This window comes from Kogia breviceps, chromosome 14 (assembly GCF_026419965.1).
Source record: "Kogia breviceps isolate mKogBre1 chromosome 14, mKogBre1 haplotype 1, whole genome shotgun sequence".
NCBI lineage: Eukaryota > Metazoa > Chordata > Mammalia > Artiodactyla > Physeteridae > Kogia > Kogia breviceps.
In genome coordinates, this window is record NC_081323.1 from 25735487 (window position 1) to 25762322 (window position 26836).

Consider the following 26836-nt stretch of genomic DNA (forward strand, 5'->3'; position numbering starts at 1 on the left):
GGAGTGTGGGCCCAGGGCGCCGATCTCAGGTGAGCCCGGCCGACGGTGAGACCCGCGCTAAGGCGAGCTCGTCGGAAGACGACGCCAGCATCCCGTCCCCGCCGGCCGGCCTCAAGCCGGACGCGGAAGCCTAGGAACCTGCCCGTTCGTTCCTCTTCGGGCCGGTGGCGAACTACATTTCCCGGCATGCCTGCGCGGCCGGCCGGGGGCGGGCCTGCGACGGAAGAGGCCGCCGGAGGACGTGAGTCATTTCCGTTGCGCGAGTGGGTCCACGTTCTGTAGTCGTGAGCGGAGGCCCGGAACAGCGCGCGGCTTCCGGCTCCGCGCGACGGAAGTGACGCGACGTTGCGCGCGGCGGCGCCGGGTGCTAAGCCGGGGTTGCGATGAGCTGCGTGCTGCGTTCGCCGGCTGCTGGGTGAGCTCCGCGCGGTCTCGGTGGGACCTACGGTGAGAGCGGCGGGCGGGCGCGCTCACTGTTCTCTCTCTTCCAGGGCCCTCCGGGTACTGAGGCTCGTGCGCTGGCCTTTCCGAAGCCTGCATCTTCCGCCCGGTGGCCGGGCTCGTTCCCAGCCCGCGGCCGAGGGTGAGGAAGAGGATGACCCTAACCGCCCCTTTCAGTTTTCCTCCAGCAAAGCCATCCCGTTCCGCTGGACAGTGAAGCACTCCCTGGGAAGGGAGCAGCAGCGGCCCTGGTGGAGGGTACTGCCCTTCAGCCTGTGCCTCATGGTTCTGGTCATCTGGTGCTTCTTTAGGCAGGAGACCAGCGCGGACCGGTGGTTGAGACGGATGTTGGAAGAAGAGGTACCGGAGCCCAGCGATTGTTCTGAAGAGCCTGGACCTCCGGTGGCCCATGGGGCGAGAACTTAATGGGGTGCCAGCAGCGAGGGAACAGACCTGAGTCTTTAGGCTTTGACGTCGCGTTTGACCGTTTTTGTTCTGGTTATGCGCGTCCCCAGACTGAAGGACTTGGATGGCGCCCCTGGCAAAGCTGACTCGTTGAAGGCAAAGCAGAATGTCAGCAAATCGGAACCGGCTCTTTGCCTGATACTTGTTGCCATCGAATACGTCCAAAAGACTTTTCAGGTCCATAGAAAGGGTTTTGGTTGCAGCGTGTGCTGTTGGATTTGTGATGTCTTTGTACAACATTATCACGTTTCCAAAGGGATGCTGGTGACACTTGTAATCCAGTGTGATCCACTTTGCAGGTCATTTGCTTTTTGAGACAGAATAACTCGCAGAAGAGTTAAACGTTTTGTTTTACAGTGTACCGTGATGTGTATAAATTGATGTTAGTTTAACAGACTAACAATAAATATTAATTTGGTAATGTGGAATTAAGCCAATGTTTGGTTTTTTTTTTTGCCATTTCATTTTAAAAAGGGAGCCTTCTAGTCTTTTCACTTCCTTTGTTTGTTTGTTTGTTTTTTCCAGAATAGGAACTGAGGAAAGAAACCTAAATGTTAATTGTGGAACACTTTCTCACCTCTCTTCCAGTTTTTAATTTTAGCAAGGCAACAACTTTCTGAGTGGAATACATTTATAAATATTTTTATGGACAACTTAGAGGCAGTATTTTGGGTATGTAAATGATATGTTTTCAAGTACTGTTTAGCAGGAAACTTTCTTAATTCTGGATTAAATACAAGATGTATAAAAGGGAAGATATTATTTACTTAAGGTTCTAGTGGAACGTTTTATCTTGGCATATCTTTGGTGCCAAAGTTAACTGGAAATTTCTCTCACTCGGATGGTTGAAGACCACTGACTGTATGGCAATGTACTGGCTTCTCACAAGGTCTTGGCCAAGGTCTGGCCCACCTTGGTAAATTATGCTTGTCAGGTAGGTGGTGCTAAGACAAGTATATTAATTTTTTTTAAAGATGAAGAGACCAAGATTCAGAAGGATTGACCTAATCATGGCTCAGGCTACATCGTTAGTTCCACTGGGAGCAAAGAAAAGAACTAAGATGTCCTTTCTCTGATCTGGTGTGGTTGTGACCTATTTGGTTGTGAACCATTTTATTTGAGCAACAGTCATTCAAACCTGAACCCTGACTTTACTCTCACTAGCTCCTGCAGGAAAAAACGTAAGAACTAACGAGAAGAAATTTTGTTTTAATTAAAAGTAACTTTCACATGACCAAAGCAATATGATTTATCTGGAAAAGTTAAACAGCGTAACAAGCAAAACGTAGAGAATCAGAAACAGTAATAATCCCACCACCTAGAGATAACTGCTGTGAGCACTGTTGGGCAGAAGATGGAGAAAATTGTATTTTAAAAAATCCAAGCAAAAGAGGTTACCTAAGTCGATGGCCTAATATCTTCCAAGCTGCTGAGGGTATTTTAACGTTTGGGTACTACCCCAGCCTTCTAAGAACATTCTTCAAAAGCATGAAAAATGGCAATCTTTACAGCCTGTCACAGTTCTCTTTGCTCTCTTCAAGGAAGGTGCTTCTTGGGTAGGCATCTTTTCTCCCACCTCTACAGCAAAGATCCCCAAATTTCTTTATCTTGAGCCCCCAACTTCCTTTTTTAAGCTCGAGGTGGCTCTCTATACTTCTCAACTGGACTTTACAGCTTCCTCAAGCTCCTTAGGTCCAAAACAGAGTTCAGCTCTCCCCAAACCTGTTTCTTTGCTCTGTATCCCTCCCAGCTCGGGACTTTGGAAATATCCTAAACTTTCTCATTCCCTGCATCCTGGTAGTCTTCAAGATATGTTTAGTCCTCCTCCAAAGAATTCATGGGCCTTGTTTCATTCTTCTGCTTGATTTTCTTCAAAAATATCATGTTGATTTTTTGCCATTTTAATTTCCAGGTTTAAATGTAATGTTTGTATAGGTAGAAATTCCTTTAAACAATGTGAACATATAGAGAAGGTAGTCATTCATCCCACCAGCAAGTGATGGCTTATTTTACTGTATTACTTGTGTTTAAAAAAAAAACAGAAACTTACATACCTGGGAACAAATGTATGGAACTGCAGTATCTTGCTTTGTTTTGTCACTTAAGTAGGAGCATTTTTCTTGTCATTAACAATTCTCAGGAACCATTGTCATTCTCTGTGAGGTGCTCTTTAAGTTTTTGCCAAATAACTTTGATAATTATCTTTGTACATCTTTGTCTGAATCTCATTCTTTTTTAGGTTGGAGTTTCTAGAAATGGAACAGATTATTTTCCATAAAGGTCAGTACCCATTCGTCCTCCCAGCCACACTTCCTTTAAGGGGTTTTCTTGCTGCAGGTCACCAGCATTGTGGGTTGCTGTTAAGAACAACAAAAAGTCTGCCTGCTCCATGGGCTCTTCCTTGTTTTAGTTTGCATTAAAAAAAATTACTAGCGAGGTTGAAAATTTTAAATAATGTCTCAGGAATTCCCTGGCGGTCCAGTGGTTAGAACTCAGATCTCAAACCGCGGGGCCCGGCCAAAAAAAAAAAGTTTCATGCTATTTATTTACAAAACAATGTACTGGGCCTGGGTTCTCCCTCCCAAAATGCACACCCTGCTTCCTCTACCAGGGCCAGATGAGCTGGGGCCTTGAGTGGTAGGGCTTAGCAGGGGTGGCAGCTGCTGCCTGCCTCCCGGAGTTCCCACCCTCTGTGCATCCCCGCCCACCCTGTTGGTGAAGAGGGCATGTGTGTGTGTGTGTGTCTCCCCCTTGACCTCGAGCCTTTGGATTCTTTTTTAAAAATCAGCTCTATTGATATGTAGTTCACATATTATTTAGTTCACCCATTTAAAGTATACAGTTGATTTTTTAGTGTATTTGCAGGGGCAACCATTACCACGATGTAATTTTAGGGCATGTGCGTACTCCTAAAAGAAACCTGCTACCCATGAGCAGTCAGGCCTCCTTTCCCCCTCTCTCCCCCACACCAAGCCCTAAGCAACTGGAGCCACTCTGCGGTCTCAGCACCCAACCCGGGAGTCATAGAACGAATGAAGGCGAGTGTGAGCAGCCTGGGTACGCTGTCTCTATTCGGGACCTGTCGGCTGCGTCTCGGAGCCTGGAGCTGCTCAGGGCGCTGTCAGGGCGTTCAGAGCGCGTGGGGCAGCTGTGGTGGCTTGAAGGCGGCAGCGGGAACGGGACCAAGCAAGTGCAAGATGGGCTGTGAACGTGGACGCCGGGGGGGCACGGTGGGTGGAGGCGTCCGGCCGAGGCGGCGGGCTCGGGACATGGCGTGGTTTGGGGTGCGCGCGGGTCCCCGCTGGGGGCCTGGTGCTGGGAAGTTCACTGGGCCCCCGGCACAGCGCCGGGCGCCGGATGGGGGCGTGGCGGGGGCGTGGCCGTCCCGGTGAGGGGCGCGGGTGGGCTCCGCGAGGGGGGAGATCCGGAGGGGCGGGGGCGGGCCCGCGCGGCGCATGCGCGCTGCATTGTTTTGACTGAAAATGCCGTCGGTTTCGAAAGCGGCGGCGGCGGCGTTGAGCGGGTCCCCCCCGCAGACCGAGAAGCCGACCCACTACAGGTCAGTGCCCGGGCCGGCCGCGGCGGGGGCGGGGGCGGGGCAGGGGGCGGCCCCGCGCGCCCCCGGCCCGCGCCCCCGCGCCCCTGGGCCTGGGAGCTGCCTCCGGGTGCGGCCTGGGGCCCCGCGCCGCCCCTCTCCCCGTTCCCCCCGCCCCCTGCCTCTCCCTTGCAGCCCCCTGGCCAGCCGGCCCCCCAGCCTCCGCGCCGCGCCTAGACTCTGGGCTGGTGGACCACCATCCTACTCAGCTACCGCCGCCTGAGCTCAGGAGGCGGCGCCCAGGGTCTGGGGTGGCACCTGGGCTTGGGGGCTGGAGGACGAGGTCGGGGGTCCACGCTCCTGGGTTGGGAATCGGGGAACAGCGCCTGGGGTCCTGGGTCGGGGGCCGCCGAGAATGCGCCTGTAGTCGGGGATTGGGGTCCGCGCCTGGGCTCGGGCGGAGGGCGGCCATCTGGACTCCGGCTGCCTCCTCCTGGGGTCAGGGATGGTACCGGGGCTTGGGGACCCGGGCGCTCCTGGAGTCGCGGTATCGCACCTGAAATTGGGGGTCGCGTCTGTTTGCATGAGGAGGCTGTGCATGGGGTCTGAGGGATAGCGCCTGAGGTCCGGGAACTCGCCCGGGCGCCGCGGGGGGGAGGCTGTCAGGGATCGTCTGGAGTCGGAGTGGGTGTCACGCCTGCGATCGGAGATGGGGGGGTGTGCTGCGCCTGGGGCCAGGAGTCCGCATCTGGATTCTGCCGGGTCGCGCCTGGGGTCGGGGACCGTGTCTGGGATTGGCAAACCATTCCTGGGACCCGACGAACGCGACTGAGCTTGCGGGGGCGTGGTGGGGGGAGGGTGTCTGAACTCGGAGTGAGAGGTTGCACCTGAGGTTGGGGATCACACCTGGGGTCTGGGATGGGGGGTTTCTCCTGGGTTAGGGGATTGTGCCTACGATTGGAGATGGGGGGCTGCTCCTGGGGTCCGGCGTCGCACCTGGAATCTGGGACCGTGCCTGGGATAGAGGATGGGGGTTTGCACCTGGGGTCGAAGGTCGCATCTGGGGTCGGGGATGTGGAGTCGTGCCTGGGGTCTGAGAAACGCACGTGGGCCGGGGGAGGCGGGAAGGGGGTCAGCAGAGTGGGGGATCGTGCCTGGGGTCGGGGCCCTCGGGCGCACGGGATCTGACCCCTGCCCACGAGTCCTCGGGCCGCCCACCGGCGGCGGTGGTGACGGAAGCGACCCCAACGCTGTTTGTCTTTTTAGGTATCTAAAGGAGTTTAGGACAGAGCAGTGCTCCCTGTTTGTGCAGCACAAGTGCACCCAGCACAGGCCATTTACCTGTTTCCATTGGCATTTCCTAAATCAGCGTCGGCGCAGACCGCTCCGCAGGCGCGACGGCACTTTTAACTACAGCCCGGACGTGTACTGCTCCAAGTACGACGAGGCCAGCGGCTTGTGCCCCGACGGCGACGAGTGAGTGTGCGCAGCCGCGCGGGGCAGCGTGGCCCCCACACATGGGTGGGTGGCGGACCTGGGCTTTCCAGCACCTGGCACCTGCAGGGCCCAGTCTTCACTCTGAAGTTTTCCCTTGACCGCTGGTCTTGATGGGGACATTTTCCTATTTCTCGGCCAGTGCAGGAAGAACCGCATCTGGCTGGGGGATAACCCTGTACGGGACAAACCGATTTTGCTGCACTTCCCACTTTTGATTGCCACCCAGTTCTGTAAATTCGCTGCATTAGAACCAACCCTTATGAAGTAAACCTTTTGAGTTTAGGACCATTTTGTAGTTGTCAGTTGCCTTTTGGTCAGAGAGCTTGTTAGAAGGTTTGCTCACATTGTGCAGATGTTTCTGGAGTGGTTCATTTCTTGCTGTTTATATGTTTTTTTTTTTTTTAATTGATAAGAAAGTTATTTGTGTAGCACTTTTAAAGTTTAGGAAATAAAGGTTTTGTTTTGGTTGCCTTTTTTTCCCACAAGTTTCCTAATGGTGTTATGAACAGATGTCTTCATTTTGAAATATGTAGAATAGGAAACACGGAAAGTACAAGTCAGATTGTACATTCATATAACTGGCAGAGATTGGTAGAGGGAGGTCTTGCTTTTTTCCTGTGGGCCGTTTGAGGAGAAGAGCCTATCCATTCCCACCTGGAGGTGAGGTGGTGGCGCTGTGCCCCAGGGCCTCTTGGAAAGAGCAGCTTGTTCAGCTTCTGTTGGATCCTGGTCTGATCTGGGGGAGGCGCTGTAGGCTTCATCCCCTGACCCTCTGAAGGGAGGTGGTTCTCGAGGTATGGTCCCTTTTAAAGACAACTTTCACATTGCTGCACAGGGAGACCCATGTGAATCTGTTCTTCATTTTCAAAAATGCTTAGGTCAGGGAGTAAACTTTTGACCTATGGTGATCATCTTAAAAGCTTTATATATTTCCTGAAAGGTTTTAAATTGAACACCAGATAGTTAGATAGGGTTGTTGTTAAGGCAGCCTGGAGCCTGTGGAAATAATGTAGCTAGCTCCACTTTGGTTAAGATGGTATTATACTTCTGTGAAGTTTTAAAAGTGCATTATTTAATTGCATCTTGAGCTGCTGTTTCCTGCAAATGGGTCTGCAGAAGAGAGATATTTTTGTCTAGCTAAGGCCTGGCCTCCGGTCCCTCATTTCCCTTGGCCATGTCAGTCACCTCTCTGGACCTTAAGTCCTGAGTTGCCCCCAGGGGCCACTGCTGAGACCCTGGTGCAGGGATCCAGTCACCTAGCATGTCTGACCCCATTCCAGAGTCCAGGATGGGGGACTATTTGGTAGTGTTCACTGGTGAAGCTATTTTTTTTTTTTTTTGGCTGCACCACATGGCATGTGGGATCTTAGTTTCCCCATGAGGGATCAAACCTGCACCCCCTGCAGTAGAAGCATAGATTCTTAACCACTGGGCTGCCAGGGAAGTCCCCTCGCTGGTGATGCTTTTAATGCATGAAAAAAAGCATATATATTTTAAAATTAATTAATTAATTTTATTTTTTGGCTGCATTCGGTCTTCGTTGCTGTGTGAGGGCTTTCTTTAGTTGCAGAGAGCGGGGGCTACTCTTCGTTGTGGTGCGCGGGCTTCTCATCGTCGTGGCTTCTCTTGTTGCGGAGCATGGGCTCTAGACGCGCGGGCTTCAGTAGTTGTGGTACGCAGGCTCAGTAGTTGTGGCTCGTGGGCTCTAGAGCGCAGGCTCAGTAGCTGTGGTGCACAGGCTTAGTTGCTCCCCAGCATATGGGATCTTTCCAGACCAGGGCTCGAACCTGTGTCTTTTGCATTGGCAGGCATATTCTTTTTTTTTTTTTTTTTGCGGTATGTGGGCCTCTCACTGTTGTGGCCTCTCCCATCGCGGAGCACAGGCTCCAGACACGCAGGCCCAGCGGCCACGGCTCACGGGCCCAGCCGCTCCGCGGCACGTGGGATCTTCCCGGACCAGGGCACGAACCCGTGTCTCCTGCATCGGCAGGCGGACTCTCAACCACTGCGCCACCAGGGAAGCCCGGCAGGCATATTCTTAACCACTGTGCCAGAAAGAAAACATATTTTAACAGCTGTTTTGGGTTCCAGAGTCTGAATGTCCTGGTATGGATTTGGCCCCATTGCTGGACATCCAGGGTGGGGTCCAGTTCCTATGGAATGAAGAGTGCTGCAGTGGACACCTACCTGTGTATGGTCATTTTAAGCTGGACTCAAATATTAATTAAATATTACAATTATTTATTGCAAAAACATTAACATGGGGAATTCCCTGGCGGTCCAGTGGTTAGGACTCCGGGCTTTCACTGCCGAGGGCCCAGGTTCAATCCCTGGCGGGGGAACTAAGATCCCACAAGCCACATGATGCAGCCCCCCCCAAAAAAAAAATTAACATATGGCCCAAATAGCATTCAGGTTAGCAGGTTATCATTGAGAAGAAGAATGGGACTAAGATGGTTGTTTGATACTGTTTTGGGTGTATCCTGTGTACATGTACAGACAGTATGAAAGTACACGTGTCTTATTAAAGATTTTGTTTGTGACTTTTAGTGAGCACATGAGATGACTTGCTTCAGCCCCATAGGAAGTGTTTGACAGGCCAAACATCTCCCCTGAGAATCTCTCCTTAGTAATTACCACTCATTCCATGGGAGATAGACTTTCCCAGAGTTTGTCCTGTTGAATTACATATTCTAGCTCGTGCAGGGTTGCCATGGAATCTGTAAATAGATACTATTTTTCAGAGCAAGGAAAGGGCTTTCCTTTTATTTCAGTTCATTGGTTCTTGAAATGTCTATTTTGGGCATATGTACTACCAACCTGTCATTGTAAATCATGAATATGTATCAGAGACCAAAGACCCTTCAGCCAATATCAGGTGACATAAGCATCCAAGTTCTTGGAGCGTGATGGGGGCGCTGTGGGGCTGAGCCGTGGGCAGGAGGGTGGGACCCCCAAGAGGGTTGCCACCCCTGATGTCAACTCCTGTCCTAGGCAGGTGGTCATTCTCCCCCCTTGTCACCCCCTTTCATTTGCGGGCACTCTTCTCCCCCGCTGTCACACCCCCGCTGTCACCCCTTTTCATTGGCGGGTAGTCTGTCACACTTCCCCTCTCGCTGTCACTCTCCTCCCAGTGACCCCTCCCCATCTGTCACCTCCACCCCCTGTGAGTACTCCAGCTGTCATCTCTGGGTAGCCCCCTCATCTCCTCCTCCCCATGGGCACCCCCTCTGTCACCCCTTTTTCTCCGTGGGCAGTCACCCTCCCCCTCTGTCACCCCTCCTTCCGTGGCCCCACCCCGTACGCCACACCCCCCCACCCCACCACCCCCGCTGTCACCCTCCGCCGGCGGGCACCCTGTGGCAGGGAAGGCCCGTCAGAGCTTAGCGCCCCAGGTCCTCCCTGTCGCGGCGCCCTTTGTTCTGGCGGGCACGCCCCTTCCCCGGCACGGGCCTCGATTGGCCGTCCAGGTCACGTGAGTCCAGCCCCGCCCCCGTGGGAACTGGCCTCCCCGCGGCGCGGCTGGACCGCCTGGGTCTGCAGCTCGCAGCGCGCCCTCTGTAGTCGGCCAAGAGCGAGTCGGCCGAGCGGGCGCTGCCTCCGAGCTTGAAGGCGGCCCAGGCGGGCCCACCCCACAGGGTCGCTGTTCCCACCCGTGCGGATCCGTCGCAGGTATTTCTCAGGCTGGGATTTTGAAGAAAGCGACGCTCGGTTGCCGGAGCGAAGCTTGGCCGGAGGTTTGTCGCGGTCCAGCCACATCCTGAAAGCTGCTCTGAGAGAGGCAGTGGGTGTGGACAGCCCCAGCCCCCCAGCTAGTTCTGTTGGCTGCGCAGGACCGTAGACCGTCAGGACGGGTCTTCCCACCTGGAACCTAGGTGTGCTTCCGCTTCCAGGAGACCGTGTGTCCGTTTTGTGCTTGTAATTGCATGTCAGGTGCGTTTACAGAGGTAGGTTCTGATGTATGAAAAGCAAAGGCCCTTCCAGCGGTCTGAGGGGCCCATCCCAGGGAACATTTTCATTGGCAGACAATACAAGCAGTCCCCAACTATACGGAGTACAAAGTGACCATCCTCTTTCCTGATAACCCTCCTTCTGCCACAAGCAGGCAGTCCCTGGAGGTGGCCCTCGAGACCTCACATTTTATAGGTTTTCCTGGTTTTAATAAGAAGTGAGCCTGCCCCATTACTGTGCTATAAGTTTCCGGATTGGCTCTAGAGATCTGTCTTGTTGTTGGTAGGGCTCCCTACCATGTTTTCACTTGGCAGGCCCGGCACTTCTCCCCACAGCTCCCTCCCTCCTCACTGCATGTTGCCTGGGACCTCCCACCCGTGAATCTGGGCACTGTGGGAGCTTGCTGATGTACAGAAACTTTTCTACATGCCCAAGTCTTGGTGTGCCTGCTGTGTCATACTTGTCCTTAGTCTGACTTGTCTGTTGAGAGATGCTCCTGCAATGTTTAAATTTAAAAAGTCAGGTGTCCTAGGACCTAAGGCTTAGGTGAAAGTCTGTTCACTTCAGGATGGTTATAAACTGTTGCTGTTTAAACTGACCATATAAGTGAACTCTGCTTGGGCATTCGGGGTGAGGTGAAAGCCAAGGGCAGGCCATGTTAAAACATAATATTTAGGAGTCAGGGAGCTACTTAACAGTGTAGAGGAAGACACAGGCTTTACAAATCAGCCAACTTAAGGAAAGAAATTACAGTTAGGTGACTGAGTTGGACCTGTCAGAGACCAGTAGGTAGAAGACACAGAAGAACGTGAGAGTGATTGTAGCATTTCAGGCCCTCCTGCTTTGATTGAAGGGCCAGGGATGAGGAGGTGACTGGGAAGGAGCGCCTGGCACAGGGAGCTCTGGTGCTCCTTGGAGGCAAGTGGGGAGATGGCCTCAGCAGAGACAGGTTCCTCAGAGAGGGTGGCAGCTTTTTGGGCACAGAGGAGGGAGGTGGGCTTGTTGCCGAGCTGATGGTCCATGTTAGGGATTAATGAGGGGTCGCTGGCCTGGCTCGAGAGTCCAGAGCAGCCCTTGGAAGCAAGAGGCTGGGGGTGCCGGGCTGAATGGATGGGTGTGTGGTCCACATGGGGTTAACTGGCAACCCCCACCCCTAGTGTCAGAGAAGAGGGGGACACTCAAGCTTCTCCCCACAAGCCCCACCTTTTCGCCATCCCCAGTTGTCTGTGGCACACAGGTCTTCCTTTTCCCATTTTTCTGCTGCCACTCATTTTCCATATCCGCTGCTCGGTTCTGGTCCAGTTCACACCTCAGTTATTTCTGTGCTGTATTCTGGTCCCCACCTATGCCTGAGCTCCCTGAGGACTAGGAGAGAATCATGTTGTGCTTGAGTGTCCGTCTCAGCCCAGTGGTTCTCCCAGCGCGGCCCCCAGATCATCAGCAGCAGCAGCACCTGGGAATTTACCGGCAGTTTCTACCCAAGGTTTCTGCTCAGATCAGATGGTCTGGGGTTAGCAGACCCTCCAGGTGGTTGTGATGCGCTCCAGCCTGGCTTGCTGACCGATGTTGATGTATAGTGGAACTGAGTTTGTGGGTCCACCTTTGTTTTGGATGGGTTGCGGGAAGGAAAGGGATGATTTCTGGCTCTCCTGGAGACACAGGCAGCAGCCTCGAGTCCCTGCTGTGTTCCTCTTTACCCCTCCCTCCTAGTTTCAGTGGTTCCAGAGCATCATGGCAGACCTGTGTCTGGCATGTACTGCTGCATCACACCATCCATGGAGGCTTGTTTTAATTACACTGATTGGGTCACTAATTGTCATGGATGGTTTTGAGAACCACAGGTGCCACCCTGAATTTGGTGGGCTGTGGAACCGAATCACATTACAGGTGCTGCAGGGCTGTCAGTGGCCCCCGGGATGGATGAGTGAACTCCTGTGGCGAGGAAGCATCTGCACGCGGTATTGGACTGACCCCTGGGGTTCCCCCCAGCCTCTTCCCCGCTTCAGTGAGGGTCTACGTTCTGCCATTGTGTTTTCTCTAAGGTTTTCCCTTTTGCCTCTTAGATGTTCTTAGGTGAAGCCATTTTCTTTTCATTAAATGTCCTCCAATATTTTAATCTTAGCTTATGCTTTGAAGTCATGTAATAAGCAGAGGTGACATGCCCCTAGTGAAATAATAGTGCCTGTTCAGTGCTCAGTGCTGGCAAGAGGGGGAACCTTGGCTGGGCTCTGGTTGCCACAGTGATGGTACTGGCAAGGAAACGAAATGATGCTTAGAGCTGACCTGAGGGACCATTAGGGAACATGAGGAAATGGGGGAGGTGTCGCCCACCACATTCACTCCCTGGAGCTGTGGGGGTGCACGCAGCCTTTGCCACAGCCTGCAGTTAGCACATTGGCAATGCCTGTGGTCCGTGTGGTCCTGCTGCAGCACAGCTGTGCGGACTGGGTTCCATAGATAAAGCAACAGGCAGTGCCTCGGCTCTGATGTGCTGGTCCCCCTCTCCCCAGACTCTGGAATTCTTTTGCTTTAACTTATAGTAGATTGTGAGTGTTTCTGAAGATGGGAACTGTTTTTGCAAAATGGCCTTTTTCCTATTAAAGTCATTTTATTTTATTTTTATTGTAGTAAAACATACATAACGTTAAATTTATCATCTTAGCTTTTTTAACTGTACAGTTTAGTGGAGTTAAGTTTATTTGCAGTGTTGTGCAGCCATCACCACCATCCACCTCCAGAACTTTTCCATCTTCAAACTGAAACTCTGTCCCCATGAAACAATAGCTCCTCTCTCCATAATTTTTGATATAAGCAGACATATCTGTATTCTTGTTCCCCTCCCCCACCTTCCGATGTAAACCATAGGGTGCTACACTCCCTTTTCTTTTTTAAAAAATAAATTTATTTATTTAGTTAGTCATTTTATTTTTGGCTTTGTTGGGTCTTTGTTGCTGTGTGCAGGCTTTCTCTAGTTGCGGCGAGCGAAGACTACTCTTCGTTGTGGTGTGCGGGCTTCTCATTGCGGTGGCTTCTCTTGTGGAGCACGGGCTCTAGGCGCGTGGGCTTCAGTAATTGTGGCTCGTGGACTCTAGAGTGCAGGCTCAGTAATCGTGGTGCACGGGCTTAGTTGCTCCACATCATGTGGGATCTTCCCGGACCAGGGCTCAAAGCCACGTCCCTTGCATTGGCAGGCAGATTCTTAACCACTGTGCCACCAGGGAAGTCCTGCACTCCCTCTTCTTAGTGCTTTTCCCTCACGGTACCACCTGGCACCCCCTCCAAAGCCGTCCACACAGACTGCTCATTCCTCCAAGCCGCGCTGAGCTCCCTTGAAGTTTATCACACAACTCGGTTGTCTCCAGCCTTTGGTGATTATGAACAAAACATCTTTTTATCTCTGTGTGCCAGTCTGTCTTTGGGGATTGCTGGGACAGAGGGTAATGGCACCTGTCCTTTTGGTGCCTGTCACTTGGTGTTCTTGCCAGCAGCAGTGTTGCTTTACTATAGCCCTGGGGTTTTGCCAGGGAACAGGTGGGCCTCCAGGTGCATTTCTCTCATCAGAAGCAAGATGAGTGCCTCTCAGTGGTCCAGACCCTTTGCATTTTCTCTTTTGTAAGTTCCTTGTTTATTTTTCTAACCCATTGTTCTGTGAGTTCCTGGCCTCTCTATTTCTACCCGTTCTTTGATAGTGATATTAGTCTATATATTAATGTGAAAAGTGGGAGGGGGTTCCTTGTTCTAGAACAGGTTCCTTGGTGTGGCAGAGACTGCTCCATGACAGCCTCACCTCTCTGGGGACCCAGAGACTGAGTTACATACCAGTGCTTGTGAAGAGATGCACAGGAGCTCTTTTGGAGGAGCTTAAAACGTAAGATGTAACTCTGTAGTGAGGGATTTTAATCAAGGCTGCATCAATATATAGTAAAAATCCCAAGTAGATATTTGACCATTTCACTCACACGTCCTGAAAATGTTCCTTGGAACTTATCTTTGAGAACACGAAGGAGACAGCTCCTATTTGGGCACAGAGAGCACTGTCTGCACAGGCAGTGTTTCCTTTTTCTTGTCTGTATGTAATACAGTCATAATTCTTTAAGTTTTTTCTTTTCTCTTTTCACAAGGTGGGGACCAGCTTGTCTCGTAAACTGCTTTCTCCATCTTCCGCTTTTCCTTTTTCTCACGGATCTTTGGTGATTGGCAACGACAGCTGGGCTTGCCCCAGATGTGTTTATGCAGAGTTAATTGGAGGAATTGCCTCATTTTCAGTTCCCGCCACTCACAAGAAAGTGTAAGAGAGTGTAGTCCTCCCCCCCACCTCGTGCCCATGTGAGGGGCCCGAGGGGCTGGCTGTGTTCTGTCCTCTTGAACTGGGTGCTGTCACTCAGGTGTTGGTTTGTGAAATGCCACAGGCCATCCAGGTATGACCTGTGACATGCTTCCCTGTAAGTGTGGTGTATTTCAACACGAACATAGAGACCATCTCGCTCTCTCTCTTCTCTGTCTCCAATGGGCTTTGTTTAAAGTTGTGATAACATCCATAAAGTTTGCCATTTTAACCATCTTTTAAATTAATTAATTAATTTATTTATTTTTGGCTGAGTTGCATCTTCGTTGCTGCGTGCGGGCTTTCACTAGTTCTGGCGAGTGGGGGCTTCTCACTGCGGTGACTTCTCTTGTTGCGGAGCACGGGCTCTAGGCATGCAGGCTTCAGTAGTTGTGGCACACGGGCTCTAGAATGCAGGCTCAGTAGTTGTGGTGCACTTAACCATTTTTAAATGTGTGATTCAGTGGCATTAATTACATTCACAATGTTGTACAACCATGACTGCCATCTATTTCCAGATTCTTCCTCCCAGACAGAAATTCTGTCCCGTTACACACTTACTCCCCCTTTCCCTCCCCCAGCCCCTGGCACCCACCCTCTACTTTCTCTTTTTGTTTGTTTTGTTTTCTTTATTCTATTTATTATACTCACATATTTAATACATATTTATTGACTTAATAAAAATGAGAAAATGCTTAGTATAATTGTTTTCAAACAACTTTGAAACAGTAATATATTATTCTCTGTTTCATCAGCATGCTATAAAAAGATTTAGGTAGTACATGATATATATTTTCTCTTTTTTTGTCTTTTTTTTAACATCTTTATTAGAGTATAATTGCTTTACAATGGTGTGTCAGTTTCTGCTTTATAACAAAGTGAATCAGGTATCCATATACATATGTCTCCATATCTCTTCCCTCTTGCATCTCCCTCCCTCCCACCCTCCCTATCCTACCCCCACCCTCTACTTTCTGTTGCTATGAATTTGACTGCTTTAGGGACCTCATGGGAATGGACCCACACAGTATTTGTCCTTTTGTGTCTGGCTTCTTTAACTTAACAGAATATTTTCAAGGTTCATCCCTGTTGTAGCCTGTATCAGTGCTCATTCCACTGTCTGCATGGACCATGTTTTGTTCATCCATCCATCAGTTGGTGGACACTCGATTTATTTCCAGCTTTAAGCTCTTGTGACTCATGCTGCTGTGATCATGGGGGCACATGTATCTTCGAGACCCCAGCTCTTCTGGGAGTGCATCTGGATCTTCTGGGCCCACGGCATTTGCCTTTTGCTTGGTTGGCTCCAGGGGACCTGGGGACTTGCAGGGGCATGGCGTCCTCTGTCCCGCTCTCATGGCCTGCACACCCGAGGTGTTCCATAAGGTCTGAGGTGAGCTGTCCGAACTCTGAGCCTCTGTTTCTTCATCTTACCAGACAGGGGTTTAGACTGGTTGGTCCCTAAGTCGTTTTTTCTTTTACTTTTGGACTTGTCCATCAATCTGTGCTCTGCATGGGGAGCCCCCCACCCCCACAGGTGCTCCCAGCACCCAGGTCCACAGCCTGCCAGGCAGCGAGGTGAGAGTGGACCTTTCCCAAGCCCCACACAGTGCTCCCCAGCCATCTCTGGGGGTGATGGCCTTGTTTTTAGATCTGGGGACTTGCAGCTATGGTTCTGCCTTGGCCTTGGGCCACTCGGGGCTGCTCAGAGTCCTTTGTGTATCCCCTCTCATTCTTCTGTGTCTCTGGCTCTTGTCTGAAGGGACTGACCTTGAGGTGGGCTCAGTCCCCTGCCCCATGTCTGCTGGGGCAGAGCCACCTCTGCCACTGCCACCTCCCTGCAGCAGGAGCCCTCACCCTAACCCTAATCCTTGCTGCTCAGGGAGCTGCGTGTGGCTCTCCCTGGGAGTGCGTGGCTCCGGGCCTTTGTGTGGCCTGTGGGATGCTGTCCCATCCGTGCCTCCCCGCAGTTGCTTCTCCCTAGCCTGTCTCCCCCCAGCGTCCTCCTCCAGCCCTTCCAGGCTCCTCCACCTCCCTCGAGGGGTCCCTGAAAGCACCTGGACAGGGGATGGGAGAGGCCGCCAGCCCCTTACTTGATGGGGGAACTTTGTTTTCCACTTTATTCAAAAAATTATGAAGGGTGATTTTTGGGTAACTTGGGTGCTGTATTTTTCTCCCATGTGTAATTGAGGGATTTGTGGGGTTCTGAGTGCCGTGGGGGAAGGTCTGGAGCAGGGATGGGTGCTCTGTCCAGTGCTGTTCATCCTCCGACTAGAGCAGGTGTTTGGGAAAAGGAGACAAGAACCAGCTGCCGGGAGCAGGTTGACACCATGGTGACCCCAGGACCCAGACAGTGTGTGTCGTCTTCTGCTTCCCAGATGTCCGTACCTGCACCGGACGACCGGGGACACGGAGCGCAAGTATCACCTGCGCTACTACAAGACGGGCACGTGCATCCATGAGACGGATGCCCGGGGCCACTGCGTGAAGAATGGGCTGCACTGCGCCTTCGCGCACGGCCCTCTGGACCTGCGGCCGCCCGTGTGTGACATCAGGTGAGTGGCCGTCCTGCTGGGAGCCACTCTCCTCCCTGTGTTTCGGGCATTGCTTGCCTCAAGCAGCTCTTTCTGGGCCTTGATTTTACTCCTAATGAGAAAGTGACCCTTTTTCTCCCTCCTGACCCGGACCCGGGGGAGCTTGTGGTGTCTCACACGCTCGGCTCTGAGGCTCTTGGGATTTGGGCCAAGACTGTCACCCCGGGACGGGGGCCCCAAGGCCGTGGCCTGCATGTCCTGAACCCTCACGTAGATGGCTCCGTAAAGTGACAGAAGCGGTGGCTGTCTCGCCGTCGGAGGCTTCGGACAGGTTGCAGCACCGTGACCACGTGCCGTTTGGTTGCAGGGAGCTGCAGGCCCAGGAAGCCCTGCAGAACGGCCAGCTCAGTGCTGGGGATGGCGTCCCTGACCTGCAGCCTGGGGTCTTGGCCAGCCAGGCCCTGATGGAGAAGATCCTGGGCGAGGACCCCCGGTGGCAAGGTAACCCTGCAGCCGCTGCTGGGGCAGGGGGCTCGTCTCTGTCTGTAAAGTGCCCGCACGGTGTGGACCTCGTCGCCCCCTTTACAGGTCAGAAGGAGAGACCAAGGCTCCATTCGAGCACATCACCCTCAGCCCCTCCAGCAGCCCATCTGGTCCCCAGGCTGCTCTGGGGGAGGGGCCTGCATGGCTGGCACAGCTCCTGCCAGGTGTCTGGTTCCAGAGCCAGCCTGATCCCCAGCAGCCTCCACAGATGATGGCTATGGGCAGTGAGGTTTGTTTAATTGTAAAATACCCATCATGTAAATTTTCCATTTTAACCATCCGAAAGTCACAGGTCCGTGGCATTTGGTGCACCACAGTGTTGTGCAACCATCAACTCTGGTTCCAGAACATTTCCATCACCTCGAACAGAAACCTGGACAGACCACCCATCAGTGGTCTCCCCTTCCCAGCCCTGGCACTCACTAGCCTGGCTATGTCTCCTTGGAGCTGCCTGTTTGGATGTTTCCCGAGGGTGGTGCAGTTTTAAGAGAACCCCCCTCGGTAATGCCGTGTCTCCTTGGACCGACTTTGCTCTCGTGCGTAAACGCTTCAAGGCCGCACTTACTCCAGCGATGAATTCCCTACAAGGGTCTCTCTCCCACCTGCCGAATCCTATGCCACCCTGGGCCCAGGGACGAATTAACAAAGGTGGCTGCCCAGGCCTTCCTGATGCCCGGGCCTCAGGCGGGCCCAGCAGGAGCGCTGAGGAGCCTGGCCTTCCATTGTGCCTGCAGTGTGGGGGGCCTGGACCCACAGCATATATGGGGGTCCCAGCGTCGCCATGTCCCTCTGGGGAGAGGCTTGCACAGAGGGAGGGCTGTGCCCACCGCTCCCTGCCTCGGGACTTGTCCTTCTCATGTCGCAGCCCCTCGGTCTCCCTGGTCCTGGACCACAGGCTCCACCTGTGAGCTCTGGCTGGTGGTGCAGGTGGGGGTACAGGTCCTCTCTTGTCACTGTCAGGCAGGCTGAGCTTGAGGGAGGAAAGTGGGAGGAGGCACTGGGTCGGGTCTGGCCGGGTAACTAACCCTCAGCGCCCGTGGTTTGGATTTTTAATTAGTAGATTTTATTTTTTAGGGAAGTTTTTGGTTAACAGAAAAATTGCATATCATGAACGTCTTGTGTTGGTGAGGTAACATTTGTTACAATAGACAACCAATATTGCTACATGATTATTAACTAACGGCACAGTTTACTCCTGCATTGTGCATTCTCCGGGTTTGGGCAAATGTATAAAGACACGGATCCTCCATTATGATGTCATGCAGGTAGTGTCACTGCCCTAAGATCCTCTGTGCTCCACTGCTGGTGACCACTGATCTTTCACCCCATTGTTTTGTCAGACAGTTGGGATCACACAGTGTGTGTAGCCTTTGCACTTAGTGCTGTGTATTCAGGGTTCCCTGTGTCTGTTTGGGGCTTGGTAGTGCCTTTCTTCTTTTTTTTCTCATATTATCTTAGCACCTTTCTTCTTATTGCTGAATAATTCTCCCCATCTGGGTGGACCATTCATCCGTCACCCACTAAAGGGCGTCCCGGAGCCCCTGTGACTCATGGGCACTGCCACGCCTCTCACTTCTTTGTGGTTCATGCCACTTAGCGCAGGACCTCATGTCTGATGGAGGTCCTCTGTGAATGCTTGTGAACTTAAAATCATCTTTTCTGTTTAAACTCCTTTTGTCCTCTCTGTGCCCTGCTGTGTGGTTCACATTCCTTGTCATTTTATCAATTATTTGGAACTGAGTTTGGTGTGTGGGGGGTGGTGCCATTAAATGTGGGTGTGGAAGCGTGTCTTGGGTGTGGCGCTGCGGCTCTCAGTGTTGGCCAGGCAACACACCCTCCCTCCACCACTGTCTTCCCCTCCATGCCTTGAGGGTCAGCCCCGCTGGGCAAGTGTATTTAAAAACAATGTCACTTTGTAATTAAAAAAAAAAAATGGGGAGGGTCAATTATTAACCAACCCAAGCAAGAATGGGTATGATATTTAAGAATCTCCTTTCATCCCTTACTGCTTTTAAATGACCCCTGGTGGTTTTTTTGTTCAGGTAACATGAAATTAACTACTTAAAAAATAGACTTTATTTTTTTAGAGCAGTTTTAGGTTCCACATTGTGGAAAGTTCAGGGAGTCCTCACATATCTGGTACCTCCACACACACGGCAGCCCCCCTGCAGTGGGATATTTGTCACAGCTGAGAGCCTGCATTGACATGTCAGCATCACCCAGTGCCCATCATTACCTTGGGGTTAAAATGAGCCATTTTATTTATTTTTATTTATTTACTTTTAAAATTTGTATGGTACTTTATTGGGTGTAAAATGAGCCATTTTAAAGTGTATTTTGGAGGTTTTTAGTATGTTCACAGTGTTGTGCACCCATCACTTTTATCTGGTTCTAAAACTCTTATCTACTCTCCCCAAAGAAGCCCCGGCCCCTGATACCCACTAATCTACTTTCTGTCTATGGATTTGCCTGTTTTGGATGTTTCCTATAAGTAGAATCATACAACATGTGCCTTCTGTGTCTGCTTCTCTCACTGAGCATTGTGTGTTCAGATTGTTAAAGTCTCATCCACATTGTAGTGTGTGTCAGTGCTTCACTCCTCTTCATGGCCGAGTGATGCTCCACCACATGGATGGGCCACATGGCGTTTACCCATCATCTGCCGGTGGACACCTTTTGGCTGTATGGCTGCCGTGAGCACACGTGTGCACGTTTCCGTGTGGACCCCTGTTTTTCAGATACCAACTTCGTGCTAGGCAACTACAAGACAGAGCAGTGCCCCAAGCCGCCGCGCCTGTGCCGCCAGGGCTACGCATGCCCACACTTCCACAACAGCAGGGACCGGCGGCGGGATCCGCGGAGGTTCCAGTACAGGTGAGCCTAGGCCACGGGCACCGCAGGGCTCTGGCCAACTTCTCTGGTGTGGGCCCAGCCCGGCGGTCCCCTCTGTTCACACTCACGTCGGCTCGAGGCTCTAGTTTAGGCAGCCACCCCTCTGCTCCCTTCACTCTCCCCAGAGGCCCCGGTGTCCAGCCAGCTGGCAAATGCGGTCAGGGCGTGCCTCCTCCATTTCCCCCCCTCCCCCGGCCTCCCTCCTGTGACCTGTGTGTCCCTGCCAGCAAGAGCGCCTTCTGGCAAGGAACTGGCCCTTGCGAGCTGAGAGTCCCAGTGCCCACAGCCTGACTTCACACTCTCCGGGGGACTGATGTCCTCGGGGTGGTGGATTTGGGCCTCACCTGGTGTCATGCACCTGGCAGTCCTGGTCTCTTCCTAGGCCGTCTCCTCCTCACTCCAGCTGCCCTCACCTTGGTGCCCAGCTTAGCCTCAGGTTTGCCAACTTGCTGGATGGACCCAGCACTGGGTGCGGTGGGGGTCTGGGGACATGGAACCCCAGGGGCGCCTGGGCACCTTGGCCCTCACCTCGCTCCTCTCTTGGGTCCCGAGCTCTGTGTAGAGCTTGTTCTTGGAGCAAAGAGCCTCTCTCTAATAATTTGATGCCACCTCACCTGCCCGAGAGCCCTCACTTTCAGATAGAGAAAGTTGTTTTTATGACAGTCACTGTTCTGAGTAGTTTGAGTTGAGGGACAGAGAACCTTTGGCTTTTAGTCACCGATGTCATCTTGAGAAGATGAAGTTAATTTACTGCGTATCAAAGGGATAGAAAATTGTAAAAAGTAAAAGTTTTATTTCCCCCAGATGATAATTTTTAAAATAAATCCAGTACAATAAAGCTGCCAGGAAGTACGTGAAGAATAGAGGGTATTGGTTAGGGTTTTCATATTGTAGGACCAAAGTCTCAGGTTCAATTTTGAAACAGTCTCACGGGAAAACAGAGTGTGGTCCCCTTGTGGGCTGGGTGGGGACTGGGACTGGTCTCCTCCTGCTACTGGAGGCCTGACTGTATCTCCGAGGTGCTTGTCACAGTGACATCGGTGGCTCTGACTCAGACTCACTTCACATTTTGTAGAAAATGAAAACGGGCTCCCGAATGCCTTCTGGGTTCCACCATGCACCTGCACTGCTTTTTTTTTTTGGCCGCACTCTGCGGCATGTGGGATCTTAGTTCCCTGACCAGGGATCGAACCCCCGCCCCCTGCAGTGGAAGCGCAGAGTCCTAACCACTGGATGGCCAGGGAAATTGCCACCCTGCTTTTTTTTTTTTGCCTGTCCTGGTGAGGAAGGGGCCAGTGCTTCCAGGGCTGGCACCCATGTCCCCTGGTGGTGCACGTGTGCTCAGCACTGTGCGGACAGCCTGACGCCCCAGGGCATGTGGGGAGGACATCCATCCTCCGCTGACTCCTCCTTGTCCCCCAGGTCCACCCCCTGCCCCAGCGTGAAGCACGGTGACGAGTGGGGCGAGCCCTCCAGGTGCGAGAGCGGGGACAGCTGTCAGTACTGCCACTCGCGCACAGAGCAGCAGTTCCACCCCGAGGTACGGGAGCACCCCCGGTCCAGGGACGGGCTCAAAGGACTCGCAGGGCTCAGCACCTATGGTTCTTCACACGGAAAGAATGCAATTAAAATCAGCAAAGAATCGAGGCCATAGGGGCGGGTCCTGGGGAGACCAGGCACGCACTGTGGACGGTGTATCCTTCTCCTAGCCACCACGTTTGGCCATTTTTGTGGCCATACTCACAGTGCCACCAGCTGGGAAGTCACCCAAGCCTTGGCATCTAGGGTTTTTACTGGGGGGTCGGTCAGCAGATGTGGCTGACCTCAGTCTCTGGCCCCCTGCAGAGGCTGAGCCAATGCTGCATGGCCCAGGCCCACCTTAAGTCACTATGTGGCATGGCCCAGGGCCCCAGGTAAACAGAGACCCGACCAGGCAGGGCATTCCAGGGGCTCAGAGTCACCTCCCTGAGCCCATCAAAGCCAGTCCTTCCTTTGGGGCATGCGGGTGTGGACAGGGAAGCCATGGAGTTAACCCTTTGCTGCACACTAGGATTTGTGTTAAAAACGAACAAGCACACAAGGCCCCTGAGCCCACGGGAGAGCATCAGAGCACCGGGACCAGGAGGGTCAGGGCCAGGCTGGGAGCAGGCTCTGCAGTGAAGGAGTGCCCAGCTGTGCCCACTGGGGCACCTGGGCTCCAGGGAGGGGTGGGTTCCTGGTCTGAAATGCTGTGGTGTTTCCTTTCTTAAAAGTTTCTTCTGTCTAGAGATTCAGTGCTTCAAAGTGTGTATAAAACAACACTTAAGACTCCTGATATTTGTAGTTCTGAACTGGAGACCTTTTGAAATTGCTTTTGTTGGTGACTCTTAAAATTTCAGTGCAGGTGCTCAGGGGATGGTCAAAGAGCCACAGGGAACGAGCAGCGTTTCGGGCAGGGAAGGGGGCGGGTGGCAGCGCCCATGAGGGTGTCTGGGGCTTAGAGGACACTGTCCTTCCTGGGCAGTCTGTGCTGTGGGGCCACACCCAAATGAAGCAGCCTTGGGTCTGGCCATGGAGTGGACGCACGTGGTCACTTAACAGGCATTTCTTGCGCACCTGCTGTATACCAGGCACTGAACCAGGTGCATCTTTCAGGAAATGCCAAGTGGACAAGCTGACCTGTTATGTGATTTCAAGGACAGGCGCTGCAGGAGCAGCCTCAGGCCCACACGGTTTCCCAGGCTGACTGGCCCTGCGCAGACAGGGCGTCCCGGGACTGCTGGGAGGAGTGGGGATGGGGGGTGCGGTGTCCACATCCCTCTTTTTCAGGACCCCCTTGTGATTACCAGCTCTGGGCCTCCTGCTGGAAGGAGGAGGCCAGACCCAGCCAGCTCTGGGCCTCCCACGGAAACAGGTTTCCAGTCCAGCCTCTCTATTTTCTGTTTTATTTTCATTTCCTAGATCTATAAGTCTACGAAGTGCAACGACATGCGACAGACTGGGCACTGCCCTCGGGGCCCCTTCTGTGCTTTTGCGCACGTGGAGAGTGAGTACCTCGGTGCACCTGGAGCAAGCAGGGCTCAGCCTCGGTCGGGGGCAGCTGGGAGGGTCGGCGGGGCTCTGGGCTTCATGGGGTTCAGCATGGCCCTGCCTCTGGGCACCCCAGGGCCGTGAGTGTAGTAATTTTGATGGCCAGGTGAGCCCATAAAAAGTCCCCAAAGGCAGAAACCACATCGGTGACGGGAAATGTACGGACACGGCCCTTCCCCCGGTGTTCCTGAGAGCTTCCTCTTAAAGCTTTTTGATTTGGGGTTCCTGTTCTTATGAGCATAGTTGCAAATTCTGATTTTACTATTTTTTATTTTAATGGTGAGGGTGGCTTTTCCTGTTGAAATTTTCCATTATTTTCTGCTGTTGGAGTCGTTCATGATTCGCTCTGGAAGACACCAGGGTCCCATGCTGTCAGCTCGGCTTACAGCGTCTCTGGCCGACCCGTTAGAGACTAGCGCACGCTTGCCCTCCCTGATCTGTGGGGTCTCTTTAACCAAAGTCTCAGCCAGCAGCCACTCAAAGCCCGCCACCCCCTTTCTCGGCAGAGAGTCTTGGAATGGCCAGCGACTGGGGCTGCCGAGACCTCACCTCCACCAGTGGCCCCGTGGCCCCCAGTGGGCAGCCTGGACACGTAAGTGGACAGCGTCCCGAGGAGGGTGCCTGCTCTGCTGTTTGGTTTGAATCCAGTGTTAGGTACATGGATGGATGCGATCTCTGGGTGAGATGGTTGGAGGCGGCCTGCCTGCAGGGTTGGCGGCTCCTTATAGAAGAATCTAGAAGAATCCTGGCTGAGTCCTGGCCCGGGTGTACTTGCCCAGCCTTGCCTTTTGCCAGACACGCACATATTGGTCATGTGCGAGACACGGTCTCTGGCTGAGTGTGAAGAGGGGCCGCGAGTCCAGGGGGAACCCTGAAGGGCAGGAGAGGCGGGTCCCCAACGAGGTGCGAGGGCAGACCCAGGCATCTCAGTGAGATTTGGGCAGTGAGAGATGGGGGGCCTGGTGGGTTAGGACCCTTGTGCCCGTGCAGGTGGAGGGGACAATGGGGGGGCCCCATCCTGCGTCCCATCCGTCGCCCTGGCATGGTCGTGGGCATGGTTGTGGGCTCCTTGGCTCTGCCTTACGTCTCTGAGGATGATCCTCTTCCTCGCACATGTTTTTTTTTGTGGTACACGGGCCTCTCACTGTTGTGGCCTCTCCCATTGCGGAGCACAGGCTCCGGACATGCAGGCTCAGCGGCCATGGCTCATGGGACCAGCTGCTCTGCAGCATGTGGGATCTTCCCAGACCAGGGCACGAACCCGTGTCCCCTGCATCAGCAGGCGGACTCTCAACCACTGCGCCACCAGGGAAGCCCTCGCACGCGATTTTATCTGTTGTGTTGGTGTCATTGAGGAGGTGGCCGCCTGGGATTGGTTCTCGGAAGGAAACTGGAAAAAACCTCAGGTGTTTCCCCTCCCTGTCTTTCTTTCCACTTGGTGCTTTTCTGAAAAAAGAGAAGGACAGGAAAGGTGAGGACAGCTGAGGTGGGGTTTGCTTAGAGGAGCCCTCTGCTCCTTCAGCGCGGAGGAGCATTCGAGACCACCACTCTCTTCCAGTAGCAGAGCTGGCGCTTGGCAGAGGCAGAAGCTAGTCCCCTCCTCACCTTCTTGGTGGCTCCCAGGGGGTGTGACAGTTGTGGTTTCAGGTGGTGGTCAGAGGGCCACTGGCTTGGCTCCCATTGAGGGCCAGGGTGGATGGATCCTCTGTGTGGCTTGTACCTGAGGAAGCAACAACCAGGCTGTTTGGACAGGGAAGCTGGGACCCTGCAGGAGGTGCCTCTGGCCGCTGGGTGGTGCCAGAACAGTGCGCCCACCCCTGCAGACAGACTCTCAGGGCATCCTTTGTCTTCTGTTAATTATTTTGCAACTTAAAAGTCACCGTGCTAGAACACATAGTGGGTGTCAGGGCTGGGGGAGGGGTGGCAGTGAGAGCTCAGTGGGGAGGGTTTCTTTGTGGATGGAAATGTGGAACTGGATAGAGGTGGGGGTCGCACAACATCGTAAATGTGTCAAATGCCACTGAATCCTTCACTTTAAAAAAATTACTCTTGTGTGAATTTCGCCACAATTTTTAAAAAAACTAAAAAAAGTAATGAAGCATCCTGTTTGGGGCTGGCTCTGACTTTCGGGCCCAGGATGTGGATGGCCTCAGGGCTGGCATGGCAACACCATCTTCCAGCATGGTGTTGGGCCCCAGCTGTGTGTTGGGCGACTTCGGCTTTGTCTCTCTCAGGTCTCCTGTTGCAGCAGCCCCACAGGGAGGGCCTGGCAGCCCTGCCAGGTCTGAACGGGAAGATCGTGCAGGGGAGGGCATTGTGCTTGGGGCCCGGGGCGGGGGGGGGGGGGGTGAGGGCGAGGTTCTCATTCTCTACTGGTTGCCCCCTCCATCCTGAGTATATTTGTTTGTGAGGATTGTCACAAGTCCCGAATCCAGCCTTGTGCACAGTGGGTGTTCCTGCCACTTCCTTTTCAGTGTAGAGAGAGTCTGGTTGAACAGACAAACCATGAGCCTCACCACACATACTTCACCCTGGTAGGGGAGAGATGCCTGGAGTCTCATCACCTGTAGATGTGGTCCTGGGTTTGAGGAGTCTGTCTTGGGTTTGAATCCCTCCTCTACGACCGGGGAGAGGAAAGCGGCTTCCCCACTGCTTGCTCCCAGCTGTGAGGCCCACGTAGCTGTGGGTCGGCTTCCGCTGCCGGCACCCGCTCCTCACTGTGCCCAGAACTGGCCACATCACGTGACCTGCTGGCATCTCTCAACAGAAACACATTGTGGGGGCTTCCCTGGTGGCGCAGTGGTTGAGTGTCCACCTGCCGATGCAGGGGACACAGGTTCGTGCCCCAGTCTGGGAAGATCTCACATGTTGTGGAGCCGCTAGGCCCGTGAGCCATGGCTGGAGCCTGTGCTCTGCAACGGGAGAGACCACAGCAGTGAGAGGCCCACGTTACTGCAAAAAAAAAAAAAGAAACACATTGTGAAATAATAGAAAATATGTATTGGTCTCTTCTCCCCGCGGTTTCTCACATAGGACTCCAAGACCCTCATAATTCTTTTGTTCCAGTGAGGTGACTCTTGGTGGCCTCCTGGATGGGGCTGGTCACAAGAAAGACCAGGTCTGATTAGAAGCCTGGAACTTTCAGCCCTACCCCCATCCTCTGGGGAGGGGGAAGGGGCTGGAGATTGAGTCAATAATGGATCGTGCCCACGTGATGAGCCTCCATAAAAATCTCTAAAGTATGAGGTTTGGAGAGCATCCAGGTTGGGGAACACATCCATGTGTGGGAGGGTGACACACCCCAGCTCCACGGGGACAGAAGCTCCTGCACTTGGGACCCCTCTAGACCTTGCCCGGAGTGCCTCTTCACCTGGCTGTGCATCTGTGTCCTTTATCACATCCTCTATTACATAATGAGCCAGTAAACATAGTTATGTGTTTCCTTGAGTTCCGAGAGCTCTTGTATGTGTTTCCTGGAGTTCTGTGAGCTATAGTACAATGGCTTGGGTTCCATTGTAGATGGAACCCAAGGAGGGGGTCATGGAAACCCTGGTTTACAGCTGGTCGGTCAGGCGCACAGGTGAC

The 26836-nt window shown here is 53.1% G+C and overlaps 2 protein-coding genes across 8 annotated transcripts in view; both read left to right on the plus strand.

Moving 5' to 3' along the window:
• Positions 1-313: 313 nt before the first annotated feature.
• On the plus strand, positions 314-1338 carry UQCC4 (ubiquinol-cytochrome c reductase complex assembly factor 4). Its single transcript, XM_059038509.2, has 2 exons — positions 314-415; positions 492-1338. The coding sequence occupies exons 1-2, from the start codon at positions 384-386 to the stop codon at positions 865-867; spliced, it is 408 nt and encodes a 135-aa protein (XP_058894492.1). The 5' UTR covers positions 314-383; the 3' UTR covers positions 868-1338.
• Positions 1339-3145: 1807 nt separating this feature from the next.
• Positions 3146-26836, plus strand: part of UNKL (unk like zinc finger) — a 45936-nt gene continuing 22245 nt past the window's right edge. For 2 of the 7 annotated variants that reach the window (XM_059038475.2, XM_067012799.1), the window contains exons 1-8: positions 4363-4465; positions 5708-5917; positions 16592-16768; positions 17115-17248; positions 20029-20164; positions 21605-21722; positions 23123-23207; positions 23758-23843. In XM_059038475.2, coding sequence (XP_058894458.1) covers positions 4389-4465; positions 5708-5917; positions 16592-16768; positions 17115-17248; positions 20029-20164; positions 21605-21722; positions 23123-23207; positions 23758-23843 — 1023 coding nt within the window. In that variant the 5' untranslated portion in view covers positions 4363-4388. Of the gene's footprint in view, positions 3187-4337; positions 4466-5707; positions 5918-16591; positions 16769-17114; positions 17249-20028; positions 20165-21604; positions 21723-23122; positions 23208-23757; positions 23844-26836 lie in introns of those variants that run through there. The other 5 variants (XM_059038479.2, XM_067012792.1, XM_067012791.1 and 2 more) reach the window with 4 other exon arrangements.

Excerpts from the sequence above, each read along its gene's own strand:
- UQCC4 (XM_059038509.2), top strand. The coding sequence starts at position 384 with ATGAGCTGCGTGCTGCGTTCGCCGGCTGCTGG. Across the intron at positions 416-491 it reads CTGCGTTCGCCGGCTGCTGG|GGCCCTCCGGGTACTGAGGC; the intron begins GTGAGCTCCGCG and ends TCTCTCTTCCAG.